The 10,375-nt window shown below is 38.7% G+C and overlaps 1 protein-coding gene across 1 annotated transcript; it reads right to left on the reverse strand.

The window, feature by feature from the left end:
- Positions 1-7,190: 7,190 nt before the first annotated feature.
- Positions 7,191-9,565, reverse strand: LOC112220607 (ras-related protein Rab-33A-like). Its single transcript, XM_024382451.2, has 2 exons — positions 9,046-9,565; positions 7,191-8,203 (listed from the first exon to the last, which is right to left on the reverse strand). Exons 1-2 carry the CDS (start codon positions 9,427-9,429, stop codon positions 7,754-7,756), a joined length of 834 nt encoding a protein of 277 aa, XP_024238219.1. The 5' UTR covers positions 9,430-9,565; the 3' UTR covers positions 7,191-7,753.
- Between the last annotated feature and the right edge of the window lie 810 nt (positions 9,566-10,375).

Genomic DNA, 10,375 nt, shown 5'->3' on the forward strand with positions numbered 1-10,375 from the left:
ATGACTCCAACCTAAGTGTATGTAAACTACCGACTTCAACTATATACTTTTTTAGCTTCACTTTAAATTAGAAACAGCAAAATATACAAAGGTTTAGGGAGTCGTACCCAGGGAGAAGGAGAGCTGATCCTGGCTGGAGGTAATACTTTTGCCATACTTACAATTCAACTGCCAGACTGCCATTACTGGAAATTTGGTGTAAGTCACCTTCACTTCTCTTGTCCTCTCAAGGCAGGCCAACCTTTACAATTAATGGTAATCTTCTGGCCACTGGGAAACACTGGAAATGTATAGGGAAAACCCCACCCACCAATAACGAGATGCACTTCTTATATTGAAAACAAATGACTAATTGGTGGTGACCTAACATAATCGCTTGTGGTGTTTTCGCTGTAAAGCATTTTTGAAATCAGACACTGTGGCTGGATTAACGAGAATTTTATCTTTAAAATGTGGTGGAAGCTGTTGTCCTCATCTTGAAGAAAAATGGAGAACAAAAGGAGGTGCAGCACCTGGCCACTACAGGAGCGCAACAGTTTGTCATGTGAACTGGAGTTGTCTGAGAATTTGGTCTTTCCTTTGCAGGTAAAGCACTATTGAAAAGCAGAAGCCATACAATGTGGTGGCTGTGTTTCTTGTTTTCCTAAGCATATTTACCATAAATACCTATAATAATAATTAGGTGGGTGCTTATACTTGTCCTATATTGTGTCATTCTGCACCATGCTATTTTAATTGTTCATAGGTGTGAACACAACTGGATCAAAGGAGGGTGGGCGGAGCCAAGAAGATCTAGTTCAGGCGGTTAAAGATGTCTTCAATTCTAAATTTAGTATGTTTATGTTTAAAGTGATTTCCTTTCTGACAATAGCAAACAGCAGATACATTTAGTCACATCAATAGATTACAGATACATTTAGCCACGGCAATAGATTGCAGATATATTTAGTTACATCAATTGATTTCAGTTTAAATGTAATTGTATTGTTTATTGTTAGCATTAACCTCTGGGATATGTGGGACAGTAGCATCCCACCTCGCCAACAGCCAGTGAAAGTGCAGGGCGCCAAATTCAAAACAACAAAAATCTCATAATTAAAATTCCTCAGGCATACAAGTATTTTACACCATTTTAAAGATAAAATTCTCATTAATCCAGCAACAGTGTCTTTCAAAAATGCTTTACAGTGAAAGTACCACAAGCGATTATGTTAGGTCACCACCAACTCACAGAAAAACACAGCCATTTTTCCAGCCAAAGAGAGGAGTCACAAAAGCACAAATAGCGATAAAATTAATCACTAACCTTTGATGATCTTCATCAGATGACACTTGTAGGATTTCATGTTACACAATACATGCATGTTTTGTTCGATAAAGTGCATATTTATATAAAAAAATCTAATTTTACATTGGCGCGTTAATTTCAGTAGTTCTAAAACATGCGGTGATTGTGCAGAGAGCCACATCAATTCACAGAAATACTCATCATAAATGTTGTAGAAAATACAAGTGTTATACATGGAATTAGAGATATACTTCTCTTTAATGCAACCGCTGTGTCAGATTTGAAAAAAAATGTACGGAAAAAGCAAACCATGCAATAATCTGAGTACAGCGTTCAGCCAACAAGGCAGCCAAAAAGATATCCACCATATTGTGTAGTCAACATTACTCAGAAATAGCATTATAAATATTCACTTACCTTTGATGATCTTCATCAGAATGCACCCCCAGGAATCCCAGTTCCACAATAAATGTTTGATTTGTTCGATAAAGTTAATCATTTATGTCCAAATAGCTTCTTTTGTTAGCGAGTTTGGTAAACAAATCCAAACGCCCATTCAGGTCCAGCCGAATATCGAACGAAAAGTAAAAAAAGTAATGTTACAGCCCGTAGAAACTTGTCAAACTAAGTATAGAATCAATCTTTAGGATGTTTTTATCATTAATGTTCCTACCGGAGAATTCCTATGTCTGTAGAAAAGCAATGGACCGAGAGCTAACTCTCTCGTGACCGCGCCTCAGAGCCTGTGGCACTCTGCCAGACACCTGGCTCAATCAGCTCTCATTCCCCCCTCCTTCACAGTAGAAGCCTGAAACAACGTTTTAAAGACTGTTGACTTCTAGTGGAAGCCTTAGGAAGTGCAATATGACCCCATTTACACGGTATATTGGAATGGCAAAGAGTTGAAAAACTACAAACCTCAGATTTCCCACTTCCTGGTTGGATTTTTCTCAGGTTTTGCCTGCTATATGAGTTCTGTTATACTCACAGACACCATTCAAACAGTTTTAGAAACTTCAGAGTGTTTCCTATCCAATACTACTAATAATATGCATATATTAGCATCTGGGACAGAGTAGCAGGCAGTTTACTCTGGGCACCTTATTCATCCAAGCTACTCAATACTGCCCCCCTGTCACCAAGAAGTTAATGTAGTATGTAAGATTCAATGTTTGATATATATACAGTATGTATGTGTGTTATACATGCCAAGCTCTCTGTGTCTGCACTGTTAGATGAATGTGGTAGAAAAGGTTGGTTCCCCTACCTCTCTTTTGAGAAGGGGACCATCGTTATTAGATGTCTGGGGCATGAGTTTACCATCAAGCGACCATCTTCTTTTGGAAAGAAGCAGCTGGAAGACATACTGGCAAAGGCAGGGGACTTCAAATGTGATATTAGTAGGGGTCTCATTCTATCTTATTGTTCAATTTTCTGATGAAATTATTACTTGATATATACACTACTGTTCAAAAGTTTGGGGTCAGTTGGAAATGTCCTTGTTTTTGAAAGAAAAGCACATTTTTTGTCCATTAAAATAACATCAAATTGATCAGAAATATAGTGTAGACATTGTTAATGTTGTAAATGACTATTGTAGCTGGAAACGGCTGATTTTTTTATGGAATATCTACATAGGCGTACAGAGGCCCATTATCAGCAACCACCACTCCTGTGTTCCAATGGGACGTTGTGTTATCTAATCCAGGTTTACCACTTTAAAAGGCTAATTGATCATTATAAAACCATTTGCAATTATGTTAGCACAGCTGAAAACTGTTGTGCTAATTAAAGAAGCAATAAAACTGTCCGTCTTTAGACTAGTTGAGTATCTGGAGAATCAACATTTGTGTGTTCAATTACAGGCCAGAAACAAAGACATTTCTTCTGAAACTCATAAGTTTATTCTTGTTCTGAGAAATTAAGGCTATTCCATGTGTGAAATTGCCAAGAAACTGAAGATCTCGTACAACGATGTGTACTGTATCTTCACTCCACTGATTACCTAAAGGCCATATTTCCTCATCATCCTTGCTGGTTCAGCTAATAGTCCACTACACCTGTCACTAGTATAAACAACCATGAACCCATTACAGATGTTTGTATTCAAGACCAAACCTTGACTGAAGTATCCCACAGCGTCAGAATCTTCAAGTGGAATGCAATTTGCCATTGAAGTTGTGTAACCAATTTGCTAATGTCGAGCTGAACATATTCATAGATGTATTTTGTCTAACCAAGGAATTTATATGTTCCTTTTTAGCTATGTAGTCCTTCACGACATCTTTCAGTATTTTATATTTCTTTATTGGCCCTTCTTTTACCAAGAAAGTTGACTGAGAACACAAACTATATTTAAGCACAAACTGGGGACCATTTGCATGCATTGGAAGGTGACAGGTAGAATGGGCCAAATTGAAGTGTTCAAAAATCAACATGTCTTCTCTTGTGTGTTTTTTGTGGGGTAGGGTCTCCCTGTCTTGCCTGGACCCCCTGGGCCTCCAGGTCCTGCAGTTACTGGGTCAGTGGGACCCATAACTGACACTCTTGCCCATAACATGCTGGTGTCAGACGTAAAAATGTGGTTGTTTGCTTTGTTTTTAATGGTGGGAATTGAGTCACAAAAATATGTTGAAATTAAGTGTCCAGTATATTGAAATTAAATGCTTCCATCTTGTGAGGATAAGTAATCTACCTAGTGTTTATATGAGACAGAAAGATGAATGTAAGTTAAATGAATTGTTTGTTTATGTGTTATGTGTGTGATAGTATTTAACAGCATGGCAGCACATGTTAGTATTTTAGTCAATTTCAGAACTATACATTAAATATGCACTTGGTTATAAGGAGTCCTAATACATACATTTGTGTTACAGATAACCCCATACGCCCTGGTGACATCTCTCAATTTTATCAACATTTCAAGTAGTACAAAATCTAAAACTGTCATTAAAACTGTCAGCTATGTCATCCATGGTCCAGATAGAGTGACATTTACTGTAAACATTTCTTATAATTCTGGAAGCAGTAGGCATAGCACACATGCATACTACCTTTACTCTGGTCACTGTTGTTAATGTGATTACTTAAAGAGAGAGTTCACCCATTATTAAATGATTGTGTCCTTGCCTTGAAAGCAGTCTATGGACATGGAGATTGCAGTCTATGATTGTTACCTACTGCCATCAAACATGAATATTTCCTTGGGGTGGCAGGGTAACCTAGTGGTTAGAGCGTTGGATTAGTAACCGAAAGGTAAAAATCCGTCGTTCTGCCTCTGAACAAGGCAGTTAACCCACTGTTCCTAGGCCGTCATTGAAAATTAAAATTTGTTTTTAACTGACTTGCCTAGTTAAAGAATTAAAATAAATAAAAATATTTCCTGTGCAGAGCCTTGGTTTAGTCGAATACGACATGTGCCAGGCAGTGTTTACAACTTTCCACCTGAGAACAGGGATCAATCTCTGCTCCTGACCCACTGTTTCTAGCATTTGCCTGTTTTCCTATCTCATTTAATTACGGGCTGAATAAAGTGTCAAACCACATAAAAAAATATGGTGCCTACTTTAAATTTCATCCCCCAAAAGTCACAAAGTTACAAAGTCATCCAATTTTGAGTGTTAATGTTCAAAGCATCCTGAATACACCAGACTGCAATATGACCATAAGGTTGGCATCTGAAATGCCTTAGTGGGTTCGGCCCAAAAGCTCCCACAGAATAACTGACATATCCTTCCATGACTTTATCAGGTAAAGCCTCTCCTTCAAAACTTAAAAGGACAGACAGTGTCTTCTCAGTTTTACCACGCTTGCCACGAGCTGCATCGTACCAAACGGTGGGCATCACAGACACAAGGAATCTTACATTTCAGTTGCTCCACCTCAACACTTAACGCCACCTCACTAATCACTACTTTCAAAGGTGCATGTTCTGCAAAGGTCTTGTCCCTAGGAGCGTGACACAAAGCTCCCTCTGAACAGAAGAATCCACTTCAAGCTACCTTCACCGATTTAATAGTACCCAACTTCTTTTCTACCCAGCCTGAGACTACATATGGATCAGTCAAAAGACAGAGATCCACGTTCTCCAAAACTTTCACTCCCACTGGGTCCGACTCATCCTTTGCATGAGCATCGGGGCGAGACTCGAACTCAGAGGTCTTCACCACACCTGCCACCACAGCTAATTCATCCTCACTCTCGTCAGGTTACTCGGCGCCATTCTCAAGACACTTCTTCCCACTGGATTCGACTCTTCTCTTTCTTCTCTGTTCTATCCGTTCATCATGCCGTGATGGCCTTTTTCTAATACCCACCTTTTCCTAGCCCAATTTACTAGTCTGGCTGTCTCTGGCTTCTCCATGCTTGCAAAACATGCTTCTCCAGATCTTAGGAATGCTAACAGGAAATATAGTGTCGGCGGCGTTGTAGTGGTGCCTGGAGAAGTGGGTATATATAGTGGGTATACATTTTGCAAAAATGTCCCTACCGGCCCACCCGGTGAAGGCACAGTGCCGTGTGATTAAAAAAAAAAGAAGACAAACAGTGACAGACTCTCAATGACCTAAAATGAGAAATCTCATATTTTTAAATAGGTTTTTTAATAGAAAACAACAAAATTGGATGCTCTAAGTTAACAACAATGCTTAAACCACATCAGACCACTTTTGAGGTCTGGTAAAAATCTAAGACATTTAGATTTTTGAGTGTAGTTAGACATTAATTCAACTGAGCAGGCACCTAGCACTGTTGTTTGGTTTGCAGTGTTTCTGTAGCACACATGGCGTTTGCAAAACAAATGGCCACTGGATTGATGCAAATAATCATGATAACATTCTTCTGGGTAGGCATAGGCTACTTTGTCGCTAGCTAACATTTAATTGAGAAGGTCCTTGGCAAAGCCTTTCCATCTGCTGTTCCTTAATTGTTTGAAACCTGGACTTTTTACTTCCTATTATGAGGCATGTCTTACCTTGCTTCAAAGCAGCCTATAGCCAAAATCCCACCATAGAAACGTGGAGGCAATTATTTTATAAAGACTTCCTCATATGCACTCTCCTGTTCTATTGGTTTTCAAAACAACTTTCTTTCATTATCTAGCAGCTAAAGGCATTATCCTAGTCATATTAGTAATCCATGATATTTGTTGCATCTTTACATCTCCCATCTTTCAAAATTTCGAATGGATATTTCCATCTCAAAGTCTATGAAACCGCTCGGCCTACCACCGTGTTTACATTGCTGCGCTTAAAATGTGAAGCAATAATACTTTATCAACATTTTAAGCTAAACATTTTGATCTGTTTCATCAGCCTTATTCATTGATACAGCGTATACCTTCACTACTTTGATATGCATCGTGGGGATTAAGAAATGAGGAAAATGTAATGCCCACCTTAAAAAATCTATAATATCTGGTATCCTTGGGACGTCCCTGCCCCATTGAAGTTGAAATTTAAAATGGTATGGGTTAAGGGTAGGGAAGTCCCAAGGATCCCGCATAGCACTGACCATGTGAACAACAGGCACAACTCTGATATAAAGTTGTTTTTCTCAAAGTAGTCACGTGTCCTACTTATTAGTACACTCATAACAACCTAAGCATTACGAAACTTCTATTCAATTAAATATGCCTCGCATAGCAAATAAGCCATTCCATTTTTTTGTTGACCAAATTACACAATCTCATTGACCTCCATACAAAAACTCCTGATGGGGAAGACAATTTTTTTTCTCTCACTTCACCTCTTCCTCTGATTGTATAGATACATTGAGAGAATGCCAAGAGTGCAAAGCTGTCATCAAGGCTAAGGGTGGCTACTTTGAAGAATCTAAAATATATTTGGATTTGTTTAACACTTTTTTAGTTACGACATGATTCCATATGTGTTATTTCATAGTTTTGATGTCTTCCCTATTATTCTACAATGTAAAACATAGTAATAATAAAGAACCCTGGAATGAGTAGATGTGTCAAATTTTGACTGGTATACCCAAATAGTCTGACATGGAATAGTCTTCATGAAAGTCCCTTTGTGAGAATGTGTTAATCATGTTACACAGATGTATATTGCATGAAAAAATAATACTGACAGCAAAAATATACAGATATGTACAACTCAAAATAAATAAACATATTTTACAAACACACCATTGGATAACATCTCTTGCCTTAAGGCCATTATTAGGAGGAAACACAGAATGTGATAATGATAATATATCAAAGAAAGAGAGTAGAGCAAAAGAGGGTCAAAAAGAGGTGTATACAGACAGACCACAATACCGTATTAGACCGTTCAATAAAACAATTGAAAAAACTGCACGCACATTCCTCCAAGAAATGTTAACTTTAGAACAGTATCTTCTTCTTATGTTGTTTATGTTCAATTCTTCCATTCAAGCCACAGCAGTATTAAAAGGAGAGGAGGAATCATTGCAGAGTGGAGGAGAGTCACAGTATTTCCCTCAGCAAGGGCAGATGCTCTTATTAATATTTGTCTCTTGTGAAAGCCTAACCCTTCCGTCCTCCCTCTCCACATCCCTGTACAGCAGGGACTTCTGGGCCTTCAGCCGACATGCCAGGCACATGAAAATGGAGTCCACGTTTTGGCTCTCCTTTGGGTCCTTGGCTGAGGTCTCAAACAGCAGCATGTTGTGGGCGTCTGCAAACTTGAGGGCAGTGTTGGAGGGCACTTGTATCTGACTAACCAGGTCACACTTGTTGCCCACCAGTACCCGAGGCACAGTGGGTGAGACACGGTGCCCGTTGCACTCCTGGATCCACGTCTTCAGGTTCTGGAATGAGTTCATCTTTGTGACATCGTAAACGAAAACGACAGCGTGCACATTGCGGTAGTAGTGTTCTACCATGCTCTTCCTGAAGCGTTCCTGTCCTGCAGTGTCCCACACCTGCACCTGTTGAGGAGTAATAACAGATCCAGTGGCCAGAGAGTAATCGTTGGTATTGGTCAGCGATAGATGGTATATTAAATGGGTTGAGACATAATCAGAATAAATAATAAACTGAACAATGTACAAAGGAAAATGTAGGTAACCGGCTTAGTTTAATGATTATGTTTGGAGGATCATTGCATTATGAAGCCAGTGGACATGGGAAAAGGGAGGACAGATTAATTCCACATATATGCTTTTATAAAAGGCCCAGTGTTTTGAATGCTGCATTAGTGCATGTCTTCCATTTATGAATAATAGATAATTGAACAAAGAGGCTCTTGCTTATGCTTTCATACTGAGCACAGGTTTTATTTTGATGGTGAATCTCAATTAGAAGACAGACAAATAAAAATATTGTTAAAACATCACATTAGCTATGTCACTGCCTGTTGCTAAAAACACAGGGACTAGGTCATCATGTTAGGCAGGGGGCATTCGGAGGTTTGTCGACTCGTTTATAGGCAGGTGCAAAGAAAACAGTAGGTGATCTGAGGATATGATGGTGATTGTGCTCTGATGCAACATAACATTATTCTGTCAATTCGTTAACTCAAAAAATATGCAAACATTGCTGATGGATATATTACTTAATAGAAACATTCAACCTAACAACCCATTTAAATATAAATGGAACATTTTAATTGCGTATGGACTCAGGAAAGAAATAATTCTCTACTCGGGTTATTGACATGTCATGCATAGATGTATAACGGTTGAAGCGATGAACACATAAATGGTTAATTGACACAAGGAAAGAAAGGAAAGCGGCCCTGTCTCGATCAGATGCTTAAGTAGGCTCTTACCTTTATTTTTTCGCCCTCTATTTCCACTGCTTTCTCCCTGAAATCCACACCGATTGTCGCCTCGGTCTTCTCTGGAAAGCTCCCACCGGTGAAGCGGAAGGTTAAGCAGGTCTTCCCTACATTTGAATCCCCGATTACAATTATTTTAAATATTCGAGTCTGAACACTCGATTCCAAGGACGTGCTGAGATCCACAGATGATGTGAAATGTATATTTCTTGATTTTCTCGAACCGGTCCCTCCATCATTTTCAAGAGATTCATTTGCCATTACGCTAAGATGATGTACACAGTTATGCACTGTTCTCGCGGATGGGGGAAGGAAGGTGAGGCTGCCAGGCAGGGCAACAACAGCAATCCACTCCCCCAAAAGCAGCTTCCTCATGGAAGAAGGGAAAATACAATTATTTCAAAGTCCCCCTATTTCTAAATAGCTCTTTATGTGTATATACAATCGTTTCTTGTCAGTAAGGTTTGATTTCACGCAGAAAAATCATGTGATCCATTCAGTTGAGCGGGGTTTCCACTAGTTACCACAGCCACAAAGCCAATATTAGCAATATCGTAGAAATACATTTATTTTTTATTTTTTTTGCTGTTGCTTTTTGGTCTTAATTTAAGGTTTAGTGTTAGGCATGAGGTTAGCTGTGTGGTTAGGTTTAAAATCAGATTTTTAAAAAACTACTTTGTGGCTGGGGTAACTAGTGACGACCGCTGATCAGATGCCATCATCTAAAATGTCGCAAATGCATTTGCCTCAAACCTGTTGTCCATGCAAGACAAGTGTCTGATGTATAATGCATCTTGAAAGGTTTCAAGTAGTGCACCAATGATGCATGTTTCCCATTTGCACTGGATATCATAAGTCTATTATAATGAAATATGTAGGTCTAGTCATTAAGTAAAATGTACCAGATAAGTATTAACAATGTAATTAACAAATTCATGTCACTCACCTAATGAAATATTGGTTCCAAAAGAGTTCGTAGAGTTATATACTGGATCTCCATTTTGATTAGCTCTGTAGAAAACAATTCTAACATTTGTATCACACAAAGCTTCTTTTTACTCTTTATGAAAGGCTCATTTGTTCCAAATGGTTTCTATGAAATCTGAAAGCATGCTCCAGAATTGGATTCTCACTCCTTACAATCAGAGAGGGCATACAGACGGATTCCGATGTAAGCAATTCCCATGTAGTTTTTTTGTATGGTCAGAAGGAACACGAGTCACCTGTAAACTATCTTAGTAGTTAAAAACAACAATGTGAGTTCAGTCAACAGTATACTTAGATATTTACAGACAGGAATATTTATCAATAAAAAAGCATT

The sequence above is a fragment of the Oncorhynchus tshawytscha genome, linkage group LG21, assembly GCF_018296145.1.
Source record: "Oncorhynchus tshawytscha isolate Ot180627B linkage group LG21, Otsh_v2.0, whole genome shotgun sequence".
In the NCBI taxonomy this organism is placed as follows: domain Eukaryota; kingdom Metazoa; phylum Chordata; class Actinopteri; order Salmoniformes; family Salmonidae; genus Oncorhynchus; species Oncorhynchus tshawytscha.

Coding starts and splice junctions, on each gene's coding strand:
- LOC112220607 (XM_024382451.2), bottom strand. CDS start 9,429: ATGAGGAAGCTGCTTTTGGGGGAGTGGATTGCTGTTGTTGCCCTGCCT. Junction 8,204..9,045: donor TAGAGGGCGAAAAAATAAAG/GTAAGAGCCTAC, acceptor ACTCCTCAACAG/GTGCAGGTGTGGGACACTGC.